We start from the raw sequence: 22,251 nt of genomic DNA, 5'->3' as shown, positions 1-22,251 counted from the left end.
CGCTCCGTTGGTGAATCAATCCCTGCAATTATGGGTCTCCCAGGGGGAAATGCTCCCCCTTATGGATTTTAGGGAGAACTTAAATGCAAGGATAGCTTGGTTTGATAACCCTCAAGTATCTGAGTTCTTCATCAGTTAGGAGACCCTTTTCCCTCCAATCCCCCATTGTGTTGGTACTGATCTTGGCAGTGCTGGCAGGGGCAATGGGTGGTGCAAGATGCATTGGCCTCCTGACAAGTGCCCCAGCACTTATTTATTTACAAATTATGCACTGGACTCATCAAGCAATGCGTTGCTCAGCCAGCTGTCGCGCAGCGGCTGAGAAGACTGCCACATTCCGCCCAGAGGCGTCCTTCTGTCGATGAGATCAGGCGGCCACGGGAGGGCTGAACATGGCCCAGTGCTGCTGCTGGGAACTTGATGAGATTCTGAATTGACCTTTGCTCGCGACACTGAGTGCTAATACAAACCAGTGGCAGGGGAGAATGAGCTGCACCCATGGACCTACCTCAAACTCTGAATCTGGAAGGTGGAACTCAGTGAAAGAGGGGGTCACTAGAGGTAGGTGGAGTCCTAGATGGCAGAGACCCCTAGAGCACACAGACTCACATCCTTGAACCGGGTATGCTTGCATTATTGAGTGAGTAGTGATATTCTTTGTTTTCTGTGTAATAAAGTACTTCTCGTTTCTACAAGGAAAAGCACTGGACTGGTCACTGATCTTATTGCACTGCTGGGGGGTGGTATTGATTCTTGGGCCTGTGCAAACCCCCACACTAACCTTACAGAGAATCCTGTGACTGCTTGCATTGCTACCATTGAGAATCAAGTGTGAAAAGGGTTGTACTTGGCTCAGTTTGCTAAGGAAGCCCCTGGGTCAACAGTGAGAAAAGGCGTCAACCTACACAGTTGTGGCCCACTGTCACCTGCCTGCCCCGTAGCCTCCTGAATCAGGGTCTGACAGGTTCATGTAGCAGGAAGAGTGTAGAGTGCATGTGTGTGTGTGTGTATGTGTGTGGGGTGTTTTACTGTTAACATGCTGGTATCCAATCTGGCTACAAGTGGTACCTAATATGGAAATTGGAGGGAGTCTGCAGAACAGCAGTTGTAGATTGCAGGACACTCTCAGCCATACAGCGTGACACACCTTTGAAATGTGCCAGACTCTATGGGTGTGGAAGTCTGGAGAGAAAGGTTTCCTTTCAAATGTATGGAAAGACCCTTTCCTTTTCTGATGCTTTGTTTCCTAGTAATGCCAACCCCAGTGGTTTACGGGCAGTTAAGTGAGGAATCCTCCGCCTTCTTTGTGTCCTTCGTTTGTGTCTCGCCTGACAGGAGAATCCCAGCTCCACCCACCTTCCTGCTATGTAAAGACTACGGCTGGGCCAGTCTGAAAGGAACAAGCAAAAGACAAGTATTGCCCAAAATCAGCCCCATTGCTGTCCCTGTGGAATACACAAATTCGGTCTGGAAGTTTAGCAAAAGTATGGGAAAGAAAATCACCAGCCAGTGTACCAAGATTTCTCTACCCCGAAATCCTAGGGCCCCTCAGCAGTGGAGACCGAGAAGCTCCTCTGTGCTTTAAGGTTGGGATCGCAGATTGCCAAATACCTTCAACTGGTCAGGAACCTGAAGCTCTGCAGCTTGCCAGGAAGAAAATGGCCTTGTGTCTGGCTAGAGAGAAGGAGCAGCCTGAGTACTGAGAAGGAGTATTGGAGGTGCCCTTACACATGAAAGGTGCCAGCAGGAAAGACATGTTCTGTAAAGAGATGAGGAGGAAGAAACAGAATGCTACATGCTGCAGCCCACAGAAGCATCGGCACTGCCGGACTGTGTGAGGCCCTGAAATCCTGGTGTCAGTGCCTAACTTGAGCCAGGGGTTGCAGGTGGAGCCCACCGACACTCAATTTTGGGAACCATCACAAATGTATCCTTAACAGACTTGAATCCAGAGCAAGAGTAACAAACCATAAAATGAGGAGAAAGACGGAAAAGAGTGGCAAAGAGAGAAAGTAGGGATGAACAAGAACCCTCAAGAGTGAAACAAAGAGACAGGGAGTATCTTGTGGCAGGTTAAAGGGGCATGAGATGGAATCAAGACTACTCAACCTTGGTATTTGGCATTTTGACTTTCGATAGCCCCGGCCACAGGCTTTTGAGCAAAACTTTGTGCTCCAGCTCGTATTCTTTTTCAACTTAAGCACTGCCTGATATCCCTGCCGTGTACCCAAGAAACTGTAGCACCCGAGACTGCCCAGTGCTCACAAGGTCAGCAAATGCACCCTACAGCTTCTTTACAAGAGAGATGTGGTGCCTGACGGCTTGGCACTAAGTGTGTCTCAGCTGCAGTCATCAGTCATAACGCAGAGTGTCACTGTGTCTCAAGAGGCATGATGTTCAACCCAGACCAGTCACTGTGAACAGCAGTGACTTTGACCATCATTAGATCCACTACACTAACCTTGGGTGGCCGCTTTACCTTGTGTGGGTGTTTTTTTTTACGTCCAAGGAAGATTTGGCAGCCATGGTTAAACCTGAGCGCAGATGGATCCAGTGCAACCTCCTCCTTCTCCAGTGGCTGTAGAGCCCCTCCCTCTATCAGGGGTGCAAAAATGCCAGACAGGAAAAGAGTCATCATTATACCACTTGGTGAGCCCAGTGGACAGCACACCACCTGTCCACTGGATGCAGCCCAAGACCAGCCGGCAACTGTAGTCTCAGCCTTCAGTGCCTGGATACCCTCACAGGGGACAAGAAACACTCTACAAATCTACTGATTGATTGATTGAGAGACATCCCATAATGTACAGTGGGCTCCATTCTAGTGCTAGTCTTTCAGGAAGAGTGAACAGGGAGGTTGAACCATCAGAGCTGCTCTGACCACTGTTTCATTGCTGCGGCCAGATCAAAATCCAGCTTGCAGTGGTCAGAGAATGCCTCGTCTTTTGATAAAGGTATCCAGGTGATCAAAACTGCTATTTACAACTGCACGCGCAGCTGTGGATGTCATCGGAAACATAGGGCCCTCCGCCTCTAAACGAGGAGGGCTGAGAGTTGGGCGCTAATGGGACATCCACCAATTTGTGGCAGATGCTGTGTTACATCCAGCTATAATTGAGTCCCTAAGTCCTGCTACAAAATGGAAGTCCTAATTTATTCATGGGAGGGATGCCAAGAAATCAGCTGTTAGTATGTATGTCTTGAGCCTTTTATTCAGAAAGGGTAGAGTTTCTCTGCGCCATGCTGAATATTCAAGTGCGGTTGAGAGACTCCTAGAAGTGTACAAGGAGACATTGATTGTGGTTTCAATCTGAAGCTGCCCAGCTGCTGTGCCCCTGGCCTTGGGCTGCCATTCAAAGCAAGCATGCTCAGTGCTGCATTTCCAGATGGCACCAAGCAGGATCCCACATTACCTCTGAGCCAGAGATGCAACCTCGACATGCAGACCCTGAAGGGGCTCCAGGCGAGAGGTATCTCTTACTCTCGCTTCACCAGAACCTGAAACTTACTGAGGATCAGATTTAATAGCAAGTGATAGCAACAGCACAGGATATATTGAGTATTTTGTTTATTTTGGATTTAAATACCATGCATAAAACCATGCATTCCGATTAAGCCGGTGGAATTGGTAGCTGCAAACAAAATCTTTAAAATAGCATCATTTAGACAACAGTCAAGTGAATGTAACAACCACATAAATGTGGCAGAGGAGATGCAATCAAATACATCATGAGATTTATATCAAGGCTTCGAAATACCCAATATGCCCAGATCATCTTAAATCTTTGAGATCTTAAACAGGCACATGCATCAACGTAGGATTTTGCGAGTCCTTAATTGCGATAGTTAAGGAATCGCCTCCAGTCCCATAGGAATGAATGGGAAATTGCATGCGCAATTTGCGAGTACCAATAGGTCCTCGCAAATTGCGCATGCAATTTCAGGGTGCAAGGGTCTCAAAAGGACCCCTGTTGCACCCCTGTAATTGATCTGTGCACATATGTTGCGCACACACATGCCCTGAGGGCATGTGTGTGCGCAACATGAAACTTTGAAAAATGCAGAAAAGTGCATTTTTCAAAGTTTTTGCAAATTACCATTAAGTTCAACTTCTTGGTAATTTGCGCCCCCTATTAGCAAAATCGCAGATTTTTTTACTTTAATGCATTGCATTTAAGGAATCTTAATTTGCGATTCATTAAATGCAATCGCAATTTAGGTAATCGCAATTTAAAGATTACTTAATTTGAGATTTTTGCATTTGGGATGATGCATCCCAAATGCAAAAATACCGGTCGCAAAGGGGCAGATTCTGAATCTGCCCATTTGCAACCGTTTTTTTCTTTTGATGCATGTGCCTGTTAATGCGTTATCCAGTTTGAGATCACCTTTAAACAAAGTGTGATACAATCAACATGGCTGCAAACCCACTAACATTGTGAGATATGACAAAGCAAAAGGTTAGTGACAGAAGGCCAGAAGCACAAAGAGGATAGTTGAAAAATAAGTTACAAAATAAAGAGATAAAAGCAAAGGTCTGGTCCTGCCCAAATGTCCTGCCAATGGCACATCATGAGCCAGCCCCAGTAGGAAGGCTCTGAAGCTCTGGGGTACCACCAGCACACGGGCTGACCCTGGCTCAACAACTTTAGGCTCACTGTACACACAGCTGCCAAGGTTTCAGATTGCCATGTGTGACATTTTAAAAATTTGAGTGAAATTATGAGTGACATTTCAACGACTAGGAGTGACACTTTCTCGCAAGCAAAAATCATGTCTGGGCCTTTCTCATGTGGCAGGTCGCTCAGAAACTGTCCAAGCCTCAACAGGATGTGTGAGCAGAGGAGCCACTGAAGTCAACAACATAGGTCTGTCTGTATGTGAAGTCAGTGTGTTGCCGCGCAGAGTGGCACAAATTAGAAATGATCATTAAAAATGCAATAGGTCTAGCCTTTTATTAAGTAAAAGCCATTTGCTTTGCTATACAATACTATTAGCAAAGCAAATGGCTTTAACTTAATCACTGGTAGGAAATAATCGTTAAAGTAGCTAACATGAATGGAGAAATGTTACTAGTTTTTTTTTAGGTTTTAGATTGTTCAGTTCCAAACACTTCAACAAATAAATACATCTCATATCACACCTTTGAGAATATCACTGAAGCCGCAAATTATTGCTTTTTTAAAAAAAAGTTTACTTTTAGAGAAAGAAACAATTTATATATGTACTTTCTGTGCCTCTAACTGTTGAAAATGGTTAAGCAGTACTCCAATCACAGTGAATTCATGTGAGGATTTGTATTGCTACAAAGGGCAACTGGAGCAGCATTCTTAACCTAAATCTATATAATACAGAGTCCATGTGGCAGTTTGATATGTGATGTCATTGCTAAGGTAATTTGTGATATGCGTGAGGCCATGACCTATGGATTAGGGGATAGCAGGGTTGCATAGCTAATACAGGTTTTACATTTCACAAGTGTAGACTTTTGGGGGAGTCGACATAACATGACTGCTGTGCTGCCATTGTTAATTTTGTCAAACCTCTCCAGGTAATCATGAGATTGTCTCTGCGGAACTTCCAATTCTAAGTTAAAAGCTTACTGTTACAATGTGGTTCATTTGTTGTTATAAAAAGTATTGTAAAGCGCTCTGATATGCTTCGGGATCAAGTTTGCGCTATATAAAAATGTATAAATAAAAATTAAAAAAAAGAAATTCACCCTAGTACAGTGATCTGGACCTAAATCCATCGTTTTATTGCTCACCATGCCATTCCAGTTTGAACCTAGCCACATGCAAATCAGTCTTGACCCTGTGCCCCATGGAACACGTCCTCCCTGGACTGGAAACAAGCATCCTAGGACCGGTTTCGGGCTTTCAGCCCTCATCAGCCAGGATAGCTTGATTCCAGTGGCATGGAGAGCAAGGGACTCACGTCTGAGCATACCCGTCCCACTCGGGGTCACAAATGCAAAAACAACAGTTGATGGATAGAATGCAGAACAATGCCATACATTCACCCCAGTACAGAGATCTGGGCCTAAGTCCATCGTTTTTTTGCTCACCATGCCATTCCAGTTTGAACTTAGCCTTATGTAAATCAGTCTTGACCCTGTGCCCCATGGGAACAGTCCAGCTCGAACTGCCAAGCCAGGTCCTCCCTGGACTGGAAGCAAGCATTCTATGACCGGTTTCAGGCTTTTAGCCCTCATCAGCCAGGATAGCTTGATTCCAGTGGCATGGAGAGCTCGGGACTCACGTCTGAGCATACCCGTCCCTCTCGGGGTGACAAATGCAAAAACAACAGTTGATGGACAGAATGCAGATCAATGTCATACATTCACCCCAGTTCAGAGATCTGGGCCTAAATCCATCATTTTTTTGCTCACCATGCCATTCCAGTTTGAACCTAGCCATATGCAAATCAGTCTTGACCCTGTGCCCCGAAGAGATTAAAGCAGATAAGGTTCCATCTTAAGTAAAGGACCTATCAGTGAATAGTTTCTGAATTAGAACAATAGCTCTGCCTGCATGAATATTCAAAGTGTATTTATTAAAATTGATATGTAAAATGTTCTTCGCTTGACATGATGTTCTCTTGACCCTTAACAGCAAGAGGTTAGCTTCGAAGTTAAGAGCTTTATGCGTGGGATATGATAATAACTGAGAGAGAGCTGGAACAAGCAGCACAGAGTATAGGGTGAGGCTGTGAAGGGGATTTAGGAAAGGAAAGCGAGGAATCTGGACTGGCACCCAGTAGGACACAGGTTGTTCTCATGGAGGTCTTGGTGTGTACGTAACTCCCAAACCCTAACCAGTTCAGTTAAGGTTGTTCTTGGAATTAGTAGCACCCCGCTAAATGTAGTTATTTTGAGGTTTTTACACCACAAAAAAATCGCAAGGAAAGAATACAAGGAATGAAAAGAGGAGGTGGAAATACAGAAACAATAGGGCAGAGTGGATTCAGTAGTGAAGTATATATGTAAAGTCCACCTCTTAGCAACGCCTCAAGGGGAAGTCGTTCACAGCTGGAAATCCTTGGTGTGGATGAAGGGTGGTATCCAGCACTGATCACGCCTGGACCATGTGCCGATGCAAACTCAACCAGTCTTTGGTCTTTAAGAGGGATGTGCTATCTGACTCAAGGATAGACCTTCATTCTCAAATACCCACAATTCACTACTTGGGTTCCCCGGGGACATATTCACTTTTCTATGAAGATGCTACTGCTGACCCCAAATCTAGGGCTAGTAGAAGGAGCACATAAAGGTCTTTGCGTAAAGGTCACTGGGATGTTAGTGAGTTGTGTTCCTCACAAATGTTTACTTGTGAGAAGCCCAAGATTCCATTAGTTTTCCTAGAAACTAATTTGAGTCCAGAAAACGTATATGGATGTATGACGTTACAACGCAGGCATTTACATTGCGGTACGTTACATCGCCGTTTTTACAACGTAAGTCGTTACAACAAATTCCATTGGAGGGCGCTGGACTTGGTAGTATCATTTACTATTCCAACTCCAGTCTATGTACAGCAGGGAAGGTGTTGAATAGTAAATTTGATTGTTTCTTGTCCTAGAGGGCCATCCAGCGCAAGTCGCTCTAACGACTTGCGTTGTGAAAACCGTGATGTAATAGCATCGCGATGTAATCCCCACGTTGTAAACAATATTACCCAACGTCTATTCGCATTCCAATAGTGACAAGAGCCGTCACTCTTAGCATCTTTAGGTTTATAGGTTTATTTGAAAGGACTGAGGTACCATAAAGATCTAGAACCAGAGGTCTGTATTGGCCAACAGCTTAGTCGACAAGGATGAGGACTGGAACTGACCATTTATCGCCTCCAGTAGAGAGCTAACGGGTACAAATAAATAAGACACGGGTGTAGATGCGATCTTGCTTAACTTCTTTCCTTATCTTACAAACATGGCTTTGTTGCCCTGCTTGGGTAACCAAAGCAGACGCCATAGTGTCCAACTTATGGTGGATAAGGGCAGGTTACAGGAAAGGGTCGATGGCCATGCCCAAAAGAATTTTTCAGAATGTGTTCCTGTTCCCGTCATCGAAAGTGGGCAAATGAATCCCAGGTGCAGCGCGCCACTCTTAATGACCACGCTTTTTGCTAAGAACACATATCCTAACCTGTAGAAGAGCACAATGTTTATCATGATAAAGTTATTTGGACATATACTTTTCAGCTTTCTGAGTACTTAAATTAGTGCGCATGGTCATATATATTTTTTAGTTCCTATACAGTGCTTAAATGGTTGACTTATGTCTTGTGTCTTCTTGTAGAGTTGTTTGTGCTTGTCCTTCTTCGTCACCGTAGTTTTTTTGTCTCTGTCTTAGAGAGGTCCAGTATGAAGCCCAGCTTCCTCAACTCCAATTCAGATTCAGATCTTATGCGGTACCGAACTATCAGTCAGATCCCGCAATTCACCCTCAACTTTGTGGAGTTCAACCTGGAGAAGCACCGCTCGGCGTCCACCACTGAGATCGAAATTGTGGCGCCCAGCAATGCGTTCGAGCGCACGCAGAATGTAACAGAAAAAGTCACCCAGGTAGGACACAACTCAATCAATTATTTACCCAAAAAAAGTAATATCAATAAAAAAATTATATAAAATACTACTAAAACTAACATGTGATAAAAAGGAATACATTCACAATGAGTTTAGGAGAATAGAATGAGTGTTATCCTCATGTTTGATTGAAAGGGGTGCTGAAGCAAATAGGTGTGGAGCAGCGGCTTAGTATTGCTTGGGTCACCACGCAGTAGGATATTAGGAAGATCATGGTCTGGGTGCATCAGGAGAACTATGTCAGCTCTTGTTGATATGGCTGTAGATCCTGCAGGTAAGACTTGAGGTGCTTTAGCAGAGTTGTGTGGCAAGTCGTTTTGTAGGTCAGGATTGCGGTGCATTGGCAGGGTTGTGTGAGCCCCCGCTGTTAATGCAAGAAGCTCTTCAAGTCAGGATCGAGGTGCACTGGCAGAGTTGTGTGAGCCCCCACTTCCGAAGCAAGACGTTTTGTAGGTCAGTAGGTCAGGATTGCGTTGCATTGGCAGGGTTGTGTGAGCCCCCGCTGTTAATGCAAGAAGCTCTTCAAGTCAGGATTGCGGTGCATTGGCAGAGTTGTGTGAGCCCCCGCTGTTAGTGCAATAAGCTCTTCAAGTCAGGATTGCGGTGCATTGGCAGAGTTGCGTGAGGTCCCGCTGTTAGTGCAAGAAGCTCTTCAAGTCAGGATCGAGGTGCACTGGCAGAGTTGTGTGAGGTCCTACTGTCATGGTAATACATTCTTCAGGTCAGGTGCATTGACAGTCATGTGGACTTCTTTCATTCACAGCAGGGGCAGCTGGTGACATTTGAAAGTGGTGAGGTGTAAAATTAGTGGTGGAGCACACCATGGCGAGCGAGCGTCCTAAGGAGGATTCGGGGGATTTCCCCCCCGAGAAATTTTTGAAAAATGAGTGGGCAAATGGTGCATTTTCAAGCAAATTTGTCTAGACCAACGCTCACCTCATTTTTTACTGTGAATAGTAAAGTGCATGTGGTTATGTAGATGTGCAGAGAGAGCTAAAAGTTACTAATCTTAACTCCGCACCTACATACTTTGAAGATATATATATATATATATATATATATATATATATATATATATATATATATATATATATATCACCAACGTACGTATAAATGGAGTTAGGTATAGAAAATGTATACAAACTTACCTTTTAATATTTTGCCCCTTGATGTTCTGGCACATACTTCCACTCCTGTTTTGGGAGCATGTCTCACTTCCTGCGACTACAGCTCACTGTTCATTGGGCAGTGCTGAGTTATGGCAAGCATGCTCTCAGTGGAACTATGAGCAGGGTCTCAGTCCAGGGAAGGAGCGTCACCATGATATCATCCTCTTTCATAGGGAGTGGAATGGAGCTTTGCTTTCTGAAAGATCAGGCAGCAAGATTGAGGCAACAAAGATCACTGTGCAGATGGACATCCCTAGAATTATTTCACCCGATAATGTACTGTACCCGACACTCATGTTTCTAGTTTTACATTTTGTTGGTCTGAAAAGCATGCCTGTATGAGCTGCATCTCCTCATACAGAATGACAAAGATCATATCATGAATATCTTCAGCAACAATGCACAGTCGCAGATGGAAGGCATGTGACTATTGTACTGCGACCGTGCTGCCTGCAACACACACATTGACGCAGAAAATCCACAAGTTAGTATATGAGCTGCAAACAGTGCATCTTTGAAACATGAAGAAGCAGGTCTTGCTTAGTGTTTCCTAGTAGGTACTGCAAATAGCATAATTTGAGCAGAAACCGGTGCCTTGGCCAGTTCTGAGCCTGCTAAATAAGTTAGAACATGTTCAACCTTCAATGTTACTGTGACCAGTCAACTATTTACTGTCAAAATGAAGCATGTCATTACTGGTGCAGAAACAAAGCCTGATACTTGGCAAATAACCTGTACATACAACAATAACTTTATTTATTGAAAAGATATTGAGCTGAGATTATTCTTCTTATAATAGAGAAAATATGCATATTTAGTCCTTTAGCAGCCTTCTCTCCTTTTAACAGGTAGAACAAGAATAGGCCTAAGTCAGGTACTAATGCTACACTTATTAGCCAAGTCCTTTCTTGGTATGTCAAGACAAAGAACAAGGCAGTGGGAAACTGTTTTTCAGTAGCAGAGCACTGAGGGCCCTACAATATAAACCCTGGTCATAAGTAGAGCATCTTCATTCAGTAGGAATCTATCATTTGTCTGAAGAATAAAGCAGTAGTAAGACGTGTTAAATGCTCACCACTAACGTTTTATGTACTGTAATCAAATCTTAACGAGGATTAAAACGCATCCCGATCCATGCACATGCGGTGGGACTCAATAGAAGAGTTTGAGCTCTTGGAAATGGGACAGGCAGGGAGGTGAGGGAAATAATGAAAAGTTACGGGCAAGAACAAATTCAGGAAAAGTTACAGAAAAGGGAATTAGGAGCACGAAAGAAAGAGAGAAGACCTGACAATAGTGACGAATGAGAGATTAAAGAAATAAAAAAAACACATCCCTTACGAGCACTGGACAAACTCTCAACCCTGTGATTTTTTTATACAGTAAAAAAAGAGTAAAGACTGATAACCAATGATTCTTACGATTTTTTATATGTTGTAAAACATGGAAAAACTAATCACTGGAATTCACAATCAAAAATAGAAAATAGGAAAGCCTACCTATAAGCGCGCTTTCCTAGCACAACACGCAGTGCAGGTATTTCACTACATCTCCAAGCCTGTCACTAAGCCCTCTGATCACTGCCTGCTCTCCAAGCCTGTCACAGTGCACTTGCACAGCCTGCTCTCCAAGACTCTCGCTATGAAGGATTCACTCCAAACACTACGCGCCAATCCTTTCACAATGTACTCAGAGCACTACCTGCTATTCAAGCCTCTCTGGCGCGCCCAGGGAGTATTGTATGCTCGATGGGATCACGGCCTACATTCTAAGTCTTTGACTGGGCACTCGAAGCTCCGCTGCCTTCAAGTCTCTCACCCTGAAGTCAGAATACTGCCTACTCTCTAAGCTTCTCTCTATAAAGCCTGAGCAAAGTCTACTCACCAGGGCTCTGACCATGTACTCCGAGTGCTGGCTGTGCTCCAAGCCTCACACAGAGCACTGCTTTACCATTCCTACATAAAATAGACATTTTACCTCACATCATTTCTACTTGAAAATCCCAGACTTTCGGAAATCCCTTCCAAAGGATGTTGTAAGTCCCTGGTGAGACTCGAGTCTGCACCCCCACCGCTCTACCGCTCTAGCCCAAAACTTTAAAAAATGCCCAACTGGGCCTTACCTGGGCTGCTTTTGAACTGCCAACTCCATTCCGGAGTTCACTTTAGTTCGGAGTCCAGACAGCAACCTGCAGTCGAGTCAGTGCTGTGGTGACACCGGCAAGCTGGCTTCCTTCCAGAAAGTTCCACCACCACAGAGCAGACACACGCGGGAAGCAGTCTGAGTTCGAATCTGCTTCCCGCCTGCCACACCCCTTTCCCACCTCGCAGCAGGCACGCACCAGCAGACTGTCAGGGAGCAGCCAGACAGACAGCGTGCGTGCGTCCCGAAATGGCCAATCACTGCATGGCTTCACATGAGTCACACAGTGATTGGCCATAGAAAGTGCGGCTGCGGCACCCAATATTGGATTGCTGCGCGTTGGACCAACCAATCCTGGCGCTGCATGCAGCGGCAGGATTGGCTAGGGGGGCACAGTTACTATCCGCCCTTTCAACCCCGGGGGCTGCGGCCTTGGGGTGCTGTATGAAACAGCATCCCTTGGGTCCCTCTCTAAGGGGAAGAAGTCGTAAGCGCATGTGCGGGCTGATCAAAGGCCAAAAATTCACATTCACACTAGTACTGCTGCAGCTGAGTGTGAACTGTCACTCAAGCTGTAGCAGCCCAGCCCAGCCCCACCCCCTGGCGCACTCCGATTGTGTCGGGCGTGAGAAACAGCAAACAATGTCCTAATACTACTGACTGCAGTGCTTGACGCGGTGCGTCCACGAGTCTGAGTGGGGCTACGCCCCTACGCCCCAATGGACGCACCGCGCCTGATCCACGGCAGAAGATTCTGCAGGCTGGGAGCACGGTGCATTGTGCAGGGTGGGACTCCATTACTGTAGCAGGAAATGCAACAGTTTAAGATTGAGGTGCCATTACTGGGGCAGAATCCTGCGTATCTACAGGTCAGGAGTGAGGTGCATTGTCATGGTTGTGTGAGGGAGCTCTCACCACTGTGGCAAGGAATCCATCCGGTCTAAATTGAGATGCATTGGCATATCTGTGCTCTCACTACTATGCAGAAGCATTCGGCAGAGAAGGATTGAGGTACATTGGCAGAGTTTTCTGGGCTCCATTGATTTGGCAGGTTCTGTAGATCAGGACTGTGGCGCATTAGCAGAGCTTTGAGAGCCTCTCATACCGCGGCAGGAAATGTTGAAGCTCACAACTGAGGGGCCACTGGCACTGCTGAGTGAATCCAAATGCAATGGCAGAAGATTCTGCGGGTCAGCCAGGATTAAGGTGCTAATGGGATCCCACTGTGTCATTAATGGGGAATGGAAATGAGGCCTGACGGGATGCCCCTAACAGGGGCAAGTGTGGATACCCCGCCGCCGCTGCCCCCCTCACTCTTCCACTGCCCCACTCTCCCTGCCCATTTTTGTGTTGCTTCTACTGTTTGATGGCATGCATTTGCCAATCAGCATCACCAAAACCCGAACATGTTTGATGGTCAGCATCCACAAAACCTGGAAAGATTAATTTCCAAGTGCGCTTTTGGTGCCACCAGATTGGAACAAGATGTTATATCTGCACCATGGGCATCAATTCACCACTATGGTAGTGGTGGTGGAAACAACATCACACATCCTTTGACCTCAATTACATAACAGGAAGTGACATCATGTGGCCTTAGATGCTGTATCTCCAGAAGTGATGCCACAAGACCATGAATTTGAAGACATTATAATAATTGATGTCACTGAACTGTACTAATAGGTCAGCGCACAAAATTAAAAAAAGTAGAGGGTCATAATCTTACCCACCGCACTATTATTCATGATGCAGGTCCTCAATTTGAAATGACTACGATTGGATGCCATCACAAGGATAGTGAAACAAAAGGGGAGCTTGGCCCTAGTGGACAAATGGGGGGGCTGGGCCTAATTTAATGAGTGAACATAGGAAGGTGCCCCACCACTAACTTTGTATCCCTCTTTTAAGGAAAGTTGAAGACGCTGTTTGTCGTTCTCAACTAGGTATTTTTAATTTTTACCATTGAATTATAATTTCAAGATCTGTTTAGTCAAAAAACAAACTTAATATGAACAGACAAACACATATATACAATATACATTCAACATATGTTATAATTTATCTACACAATGACGTGTGAACAAAAATCATTCTCTTCACAATTTGACAAAAAGATGATTACAAAAACCGTTATACAACAGACAGTAATATTTACAATATAATGAATGGAAAACACATTAGCAAATAAATAAACCTTTGTGCAAAACACAAGACACATTGGTGAAAAAGTGGAAAGAATAGTGGGAAAAATTCGGAAAGGAACGTGAAAACAAATTCGAAATAAATTGTCAGCCAGCAAAAGCTGGTTTCCAAATTGTCCTTTCCTAATAGGCCGACGCGTTTCGAATCCAGGAAATTATGTTCTGGATTCTCATCAGGGCGTAATTATTCTGTCTGCAAAAATGAAAAAATAACGTTTTTGAATATTTGGACTGGAAAGACAGAACTCCCTAAAGGGTGACGATCAGCAAGGGCGACCTACCGGGCTTCAGCAGAAACAAATTCGAAGGACAGTTATGCGTGCAGGCTGGGGGAACTCCAGGAGGAGTCAGAAGGGCAGGACTACCTACAAAGAGGTGAGATTGCGTTAGCGCAGCTAGAACATGTAGCAAGCAGAGTTCATTCAAAGTAAAAACTCAGAAGTGCACATACCGTCACCAGGTTCACTGTTTGGCGTGGGCAATCGCCATTAGTTGGAAAAAATGATTCTTCAGTAGATTTGTACTCTAGGAGGAGCGGAACGCTGTGTGTATAAAGAGTGCAAGATTTAATGCCTGTTGCTGCAATTTACGGGCGCAACCAAGATGAAAACAGTGGCAAAGGACATACCTCCCGGTTTCAATTACTCGGTGCGGAGATATATCTCTGCGGGCAAGCTTGGATGGAAAATACAAGCGGTTGTAACCGGACTCCAATAAGCTGAAAGTGAACAGGACCGGATTAGTTTGTTTGCGCGGTGAGCGGGAACAAACGAAGAATGTTAGCGCGGTGCCCCAGGAGAGGTGCTTACCTGCGTGTTTACTCGACGAGGCTTTCCAGCAATCTGCAGGGATCCAAAGATGGACGCCCCCGGAGTTGCCATGGGGATAAGCGCGTCGTTTGTGTGCTAAGGGTTGTGGGATTTGTAGTTCATGCTGCGCAATATTATTAAAGAATCCCATACAATGTTAGTGGAATTACCTGCACTAAGTGAATGAGGAATGAATGAGACAGAACCAGTCCGGGCGACGAGCCGAGACACCACTGGATCATAGTCTAGCAATTTCCGACAGGCTATTGAGGCCCTTCCGTACACTATTGAATTTCAGAATCAGATATGCTTCCTTTTTGAGGAGCATTCTATCCAAATCTGCGTTGGTCTGTGATGGACGTAATGCATACAGCACTGTCCACCTGAGGTCATTGGCATCGTGGTTGGCCGTCAAGAAATGTTCGACCATTGGGGCAGTCGTGATTTTGTTTTTGATTCGTGATCTATGCTGGCAAATACGGGTGTTCACTTGTTGTCTGGTTTTGCCAATATAGATTTGGCCGCAAGGGCACTGTACCAGATACACGACATTCTTAGTTTTGCAATTAGAGAATTCGTGATGTTTCCATCTGGTTGCGCCATGCTGGAACTCATCACCTTCCATCACCTTCCATGGTGTTTGGACATACAACACAAGTCCCACACTTGTGGTGACCTGTGATTGGCTTAAGGTTCCACTGGGTTAATAGATCGATTTTCTTTTTAGGTAACGACACGTCTGCCCTCGTGATATGTTGTCCCACATTTTGATTCCTTTTATAAGCGAACAATGGTCGCGGAAGTGGACATTCCAAATTTGCCATTAAATGCCAATTGTCCAATACAGTTTTCCTGACTGCATTGCTCACCGCGCAAACAAACTAATCCGGTCCTGTTCACTTTCAGCTTATTGGAGTCCGGTTACAACCGCTTGTATTTTCCATCCAAGCTTGCCCGCAGAGATATATCTCCGCACCGAGTAATTGAAACCGGGAGGTATGTCCTTTGCCACTGTTTTCATCTTGGTTGCGCCCGTAAATTGCAGCAACAGGCATTAAATCTTGCACTCTTTATACACACAGCGTTCCGCTCCTCCTAGAGTACAAATCTACTGAAGAATCATTTTTTCCAACTAATGGCGATTGCCCACGCCAAACAGTGAACCTGGTGACGGTATGTGCACTTCTGAGTTTTTACTTTGAATGAACTCTGCTTGCTACATGTTCTAGCTGCGCTAACGCAATCTCACCTCTTTGTAGGTAGTCCTGCCCTTCTGACTCCTCCTGGAGTTCCCCCAGCCTGCACGCATAACTGTCCTTCGAATTTGTTTCTGCTGAAGCCCGGTAGGTCGCCCTTGCTGATCGTCACCCTTTAGGGAGTTCTGTCTTTCCAGTCCAAATATTCAAAAACGTTATTTTTTCATTTTTGCAGACAGAATAATTACGCCCTGATGAGAATCCAGAACATAATTTCCTGGATTCGAAACGCGTCGGCCTATTAGGAAAGGACAATTTGGAAACCAGCTTTTGCTGGCTGACAATTTATTTCGAATTTGTTTTCACGTTCCTTTCCGAATTTTTCCCACTATTCTTTCCACTTTTTCACCAATGTGTCTTGTGTTTTGCACAAAGGTTTATTTATTTGCTAATGTGTTTTCCATTCATTATATTGTAAATATTACTGTCTGTTGTATAACGGTTTTTGTAATCATCTTTTTGTCAAATTGTGAAGAGAATGATTTTTGTTCACACGTCATTGTGTAGATAAATTATAACATATGTTGAATGTATATTGTATATATGTGTTTGTCTGTTCATATTAAGTTTGTTTTTTGACTAAACAGATCTTGAAATTATAATTCAATGGTAAAAATTAAAAATACCTAGTTGAGAACGACAAACAGCGTCTTCAACTTTCCTTAAAAGAGGGATACAAAGTTAGTGGTGGGGCACCTTCCTATGTTCACTCATCACAAGGATAGTGGCCTGTTTGGTCAGCAGAACACCATGTCTGTGACTGCTTTTTTCTAAATAAAACATATTTTTTAATGCAGCCCATTTTGAAAAAAGAAAATAGAACTGTTTTTTTTTTTTTTAAATGCTGACGTTTGTTAGAGAGTTCGCAGTGGTCCCCAGGACCACTGCCTACTCCTTGACAAACTTTTGTTTACATTCATAAAGGGGAAAGGATCCCAGTGGGGCAGCTTCCCTTTCTCAAATATGTTCCCACTCAAACTCGGGAATCAGAAACTTTTTCTTAATGAATTGCAATTTGGAAGAAGTGACCTATATAGGCCCCTTCTACACCCATTTTGAAATTTGATAACCTTTCACCGAATCGCAAAATGGGTTTAGAACATAACAAATACCCATTTTGCGATCTCAAACCCTGTGATTTTGAGAATGGCAGGTTTCGCGACCAAAAAATGAGGCTCCAAATTTCCTGCAGGAATTCCAGGGCTGATGCGGTGGTGTTGGGGAACACCCTTCCCTGGTGTGGGCGGTAGGACTGCAGAGACATTCATTCTTCAGGTATAAAACAAATAGCACCCCTAGATAGACCCAGAAAGCAGTTGTACTTCCAGCTTTGTCAAGTGCTCCATCAGAGCCGAGTTCACAATTCTGACAGTGTACCAGGCGAAAAGGCCACACAGGTGTGCAGGCAACGTTTGTGCATGCTTTTTAAGCTAATCCTTTGCACGGAGATTTGAAGTGCACAAACAGCGGGTTTCTCATGGATTGACGCAATTCAAATGTTTGTCACCTAAAATGGAATCGCAATTCAAGACCCTCTTTCTGTTTTATGTAAAGGCTGTATTGCATGGAGCGAAACTACCAAGCAGATTTGCTTACTATGGACTCGATAATGTATTCACATGTTACTCAAGCACTGATATATATAAAGAATCCCTTAGGAGCATTTCCATTCCTGCTTTACTATTGTTATAGAATGTGCACTCCAGCATTCTGGTCATCCCTAGTTTCAATTTATGACTACCCTGCCACCCAGTGGCAGTCTAAGAAACTACTCCACAAAGCTATTAATACGGGGTTTGCATGACGTACATATATATACTCGGCAAGTCTTCATACTCACGTAGGTTGTTACTGTTGCCACTGCCAGATTCCTGTTTTTTTCTAATCAGCGTGGATCGAATTAGCGTATTTGCTTTGAATGATTCTATATCACCGTTCCCGTGAGTTTTCCTTATGTTTTTTTCTATTTTTACTTTCTTTCATTTGCTTCTTGCTTCTGCCAGTCTTTGATGCAATTATCTGAATCAAAGTGTAGATGGACTGGTCAACACCTGCGCGGTGTGTGCGCGGTGTGTGCAACCACTCGGATAGGCGTGGTCAATGTAATTAAGGGCGTGGCTTAAAATACATAAGCTAAACATCTGTGCTTAGCATAGTGTGCTGTCCGACTGGTATTTCGCTGCTTCCGTCATTGCATCCAGATATATAATACAACAAATAATATTGCACCTGCAACAAGCCAGAACTATTAGCTTTGTGAATGGTTGTTAGTTGCATAATCAACCAATATGGCTTTGTTGTATATAATATGAAAATCCTTCAGTTTTGAAATGATGAGACTGAGAAAGTACTATAATGAATCTTTTTGAAGTACTGCAGCAGAGTTTAGTTTTTTTTCCCACCCTAAGGGTGAGGGCAGGGCTGTAAGTGGGATGAAAAAACTGTGGGGTGGGGGGGGGGGGGATCTCTCAAAGGGGCTTGCCCAGTGTAATTAAGGGCGTTGTTCAAAAACACATAAACTCAAAATCTGTGCTTAGCATAGGGTGCCATCCGACTTGTATTTTGCTGTTTTTGTCATTGCGTCTAGATATTTGATACAATAAGTAACATCAGACCTACAACAAGAAACGACTATTGGCTTTTTCAATGGTTGTTAGTTGCATAAGATAAATAATCAGCTACCATGGCTTCCACTTAAAGCCCTGGTGACACCACGACAATGTTGCTGCTCCTGAGTTTCAAAAAGAGAAAGAAAATCCAGAGAGAAAATGACTCTCTTTAAAAGATTTCCCTTCCCCTCCAACGCTCAGCTGGCATGACGTCAAGCCGTAACTTCTCCACTAGTAAGAAGTGAGCAGTGTGAGCACTCGCACATCATGTGGACTGCCGGTGCAAGGGCACAAAACAGAGCCCGATAGAGACCCGTTTCAAGGTCCCCTTTAAAAAACTGCTGGGGCTCAGCACTGGTGAGACCCTGCCCACTTAAAGCCCTGGGTGAAGGCAATAATAGAAAGCCCGATACTAGGGACCTGTCTCAGGAGTTGCTTCTTAGAACTGCCAGTGCTGAGCACCGACAGGAGCCAGCCACTTAAATCCCTGGGGATAGGGTCTCTGAAGACCCACCTGGTGCACATGCAGACTATAAGTGGTCCAATGTGGTGGTAGTGAAGGGTCACCCTTAGCCAGAGCAGCACGTGGTGGGGTGCACATACCTCCCGTGATGGTAAACACACTGAGTCGCAGAAGTGGCTTTCCTCAGAGCCAAAGATCTACTGAGACAAGCCTCACCTGCTTCAGGGACTCTGTTGAGTGACGTCAGACTCTCTATCTGCACCTGATTGTTCCAGCTGCAGTGAGCTCATGCCCACCTCACCTGTGGGTGCATATCCTGGGTCAGATCTCTTCCCTCTCTAGGGACTCCAGGGGAGTGCGCCAGAGGATGTAGTTCACCTTTTCCTGTGAGTGCCCTGCATGGCCCAACCTGCCAGGTCTGTGCCACTCCAGACTCCCAGGCCCTCGACTCCTCGCTCTGGATGTAGCTGAGACAGAGAGGCGGCCACTTCAATGAGTGGGATGCTTCCAGTTTCCTCTCATGTAGGCTCCTAGTTAAGAAGCAGTGGAGGTTGGGGTACAGTATCCGTGGAGCACAGCCAGTGGACTCGATGTGCGCACCAGTTCTGCTAGGCCGTGGCATCCATCTTCAAGAAGTTTCTATAAACTGAGATGAACGTGACTGGCTAACCAGTGGTGTCTTTTCCCTCTCCCACACTAGATCCTGGAGAATGGTTTCATGCAGAGCAGGGGACTCCCTATACCCTACCAGTCCACCTTCATCTGACCCCCTTCCTTCCATCTCCTGTCGCTCCTCTCCACAGAGAATGCTTTGCATCATCCCAAACACGCAGAGCTGCATCATCCTGATCCTCAGCCTGATCCCTAGATTCAGATTCCATCTGAGCCTGGGAGTGCACTTGCCAGCTTGTTGATATCCCTGTTTGTTTTAGATTTCTTCTTGGATGCCTCATGCAGCACCCTGAAGCCCCTAGACTCACTCTTCATCGCGGAGAGGGACTCTGCTTTCTTCTCCAGATGGTTCCAGTACTGGTTTTGCACCAAGCATCCAAGCACCAGATCCCATAACTGTCCATGGCTGCAGTCCAGTATCTCCAGTGAGTCCTCCCAGCCCAGTGGTCAGCTCAGCCTGTCCAACTCCCACCATTAAAACTCCAAGGTTGGTGGACCCAAGGGCAGACCTCTGCAGCAAAGATGTTGATACTGGCAGCCAGAGGGCTTGACAAAAAGGCTTCTGAGTTTCAACAAAGGTGCTTGAGATCTCAGCCATCGAGAATAGGGGCATGTATGGTCTGGCGGCCGCCTCAAATCCCTCACCAAAGCCTATGATCCCGAGACCTTCATGTATTTCCAATTCTCCAGTCACTGTATGAAGATCTTCATTGAGCAACATTGCCTTTGTCACTGACAGTCCTCCAGCTCAGTATTTGATTATGGTACACTCTTTGGAGAGCAAAGTCATGTCCTCGTCGGTAGGTACAGATGCTAAATGCCCCCACAGTTACCGGAAGAAACCCTTCTTAGCAGGTGGAATCTGGCTGTAAGCATGGTGAGCATCTGTTTACACTTTTGCGTGCATGTGAGCGCTCAACCTCCCTGCTACCTTAGGATATCCCAGAGACGGCTTCTGCATTATGGAAATGGCGGGGCCCTAAAGCACTATCTGGCACTCTGCCTTGGGCCTTGCCAACTCCTGGGTCAGACTTTCACATCGCACACAAGCAGACATGCACACATACACATGCACTCCCCAGCACACACTTAGACTTTCATGCACAAAAACTTACCTGAGATAGGCCCACGATCCCCCCGTCTCACTGCAGCAGCCAGAGGCAGACCGACTAGCTTCTGCTCAATCAGAAGCAGGAATAGGGTTGAAGGTACCGAGGTAGACCTGTTTTCTCTATTTGAGCTTATGATGGGGCAAGAAGGCATGTGTTTGACAAGCCCTGAAGCTCCATTATCTGACATGCTGCACCACGTGGCGCTAGTGCAGCATGTCAGGTATGTTTAGTGGATGAGGCCGGGCTGTAACAGCTCCCGCCTGATACAAGCACAAAACGGGTAGTGGAGCCCTCTTCTGCTGGTAAGGTAATATTACAGCTTTTACATGCAAAAAATGATCTGTGAGATTGTTTGTTTTCATATAAAAGTTGTACTAATACTATGCCGAGCAGTAGTAGCAGAGTGTCAACGCCATGGCGCCCCCTGAGAGCAGTCGCTGATGACATATCCATAAGAATTATACATATACGATCATCCCACGATTGAAAGCGGCTGATAAAAATATGCTGCTGCCCAGGCACCTCATAGATACCACTGCAGGCTCCATGAACTATCGCTCCATGCAAGTTCCAAGCATGGTTGGATTTTTCAGACTTAAATTAAAAGGGCTAGTACACATTTACTGACTTGCCATTTAATCGGAAGTATCCGTTTAAGCCCTCACAGGATGTAATATTCCACCAAAACAAACTGGTCAGTCTTCCTTCCAATCATTCAGGCCTTCCAGTCTTTTAAGGCAAGGCTCACTTTTCCCCCAAGCCTCCAACCAGTGTCTCTTCTTCCTCACTGACTTCACCGGGCCCAGTTATTTCCCAGCACCTTCACTGCCCTGGACTTTCCCCGCTCCAGTTTGGGGGATGTGGGGGGTTATCTCTCTACTGTCACAACTAGAACCAGTTCCCAATTAACCCCTGTGCACTACTGCTGGTCTGCAATGGCTGTGTGCTCTAGAGCTCCCATACTCACCAGCATCAGACCCACGTCTCCTTTAGTTGGTGCCACAGGAACCCCATAAACAGATGGGGATGATTCTCTTCTTAGTGGCCGAGCAGCCTGTTTCATTCCCTAAAATGGGAGAACAATTAGAACTCTAACTATTTTCTAGCCAATAAGAAAGTGGAGAATTATTTCCCTTGATGGGTCTATACATTCTAAACCACCCCCTTAAGATTCAAGAGGGTAACTCTAGCCCAGGTCTAGGCGATGGGTCAACAGAACCATGTCTAAAACA

General features: G+C 45.2%; 1 protein-coding gene across 2 annotated transcripts in view; it reads left to right on the top strand.

Annotated features, from left to right (window-relative positions):
- KCNH6 (potassium voltage-gated channel subfamily H member 6) overlaps nt 1-22,251 on the top strand; it is a 1,032,645-nt gene that overhangs the window by 659,573 nt on the left and 350,821 nt on the right. For both annotated transcript variants that reach the window (XM_078645074.1, XM_078645073.1), the window contains exon 4: nt 8,354-8,565. In XM_078645074.1, the coding sequence (XP_078501200.1) occupies nt 8,354-8,565 (212 nt within the window). The remainder of the gene's footprint in view (nt 1-8,353; nt 8,566-22,251) is intronic.

Source organism: Lissotriton helveticus, chromosome 5_1, assembly GCF_964261635.1.
Source record: "Lissotriton helveticus chromosome 5_1, aLisHel1.1, whole genome shotgun sequence".
Lineage (NCBI taxonomy): Eukaryota > Metazoa > Chordata > Amphibia > Caudata > Salamandridae > Lissotriton > Lissotriton helveticus.
Note: the sequence above shows the minus strand (reverse complement) of the source record. Positions and strands in the feature narration are given on the sequence as shown.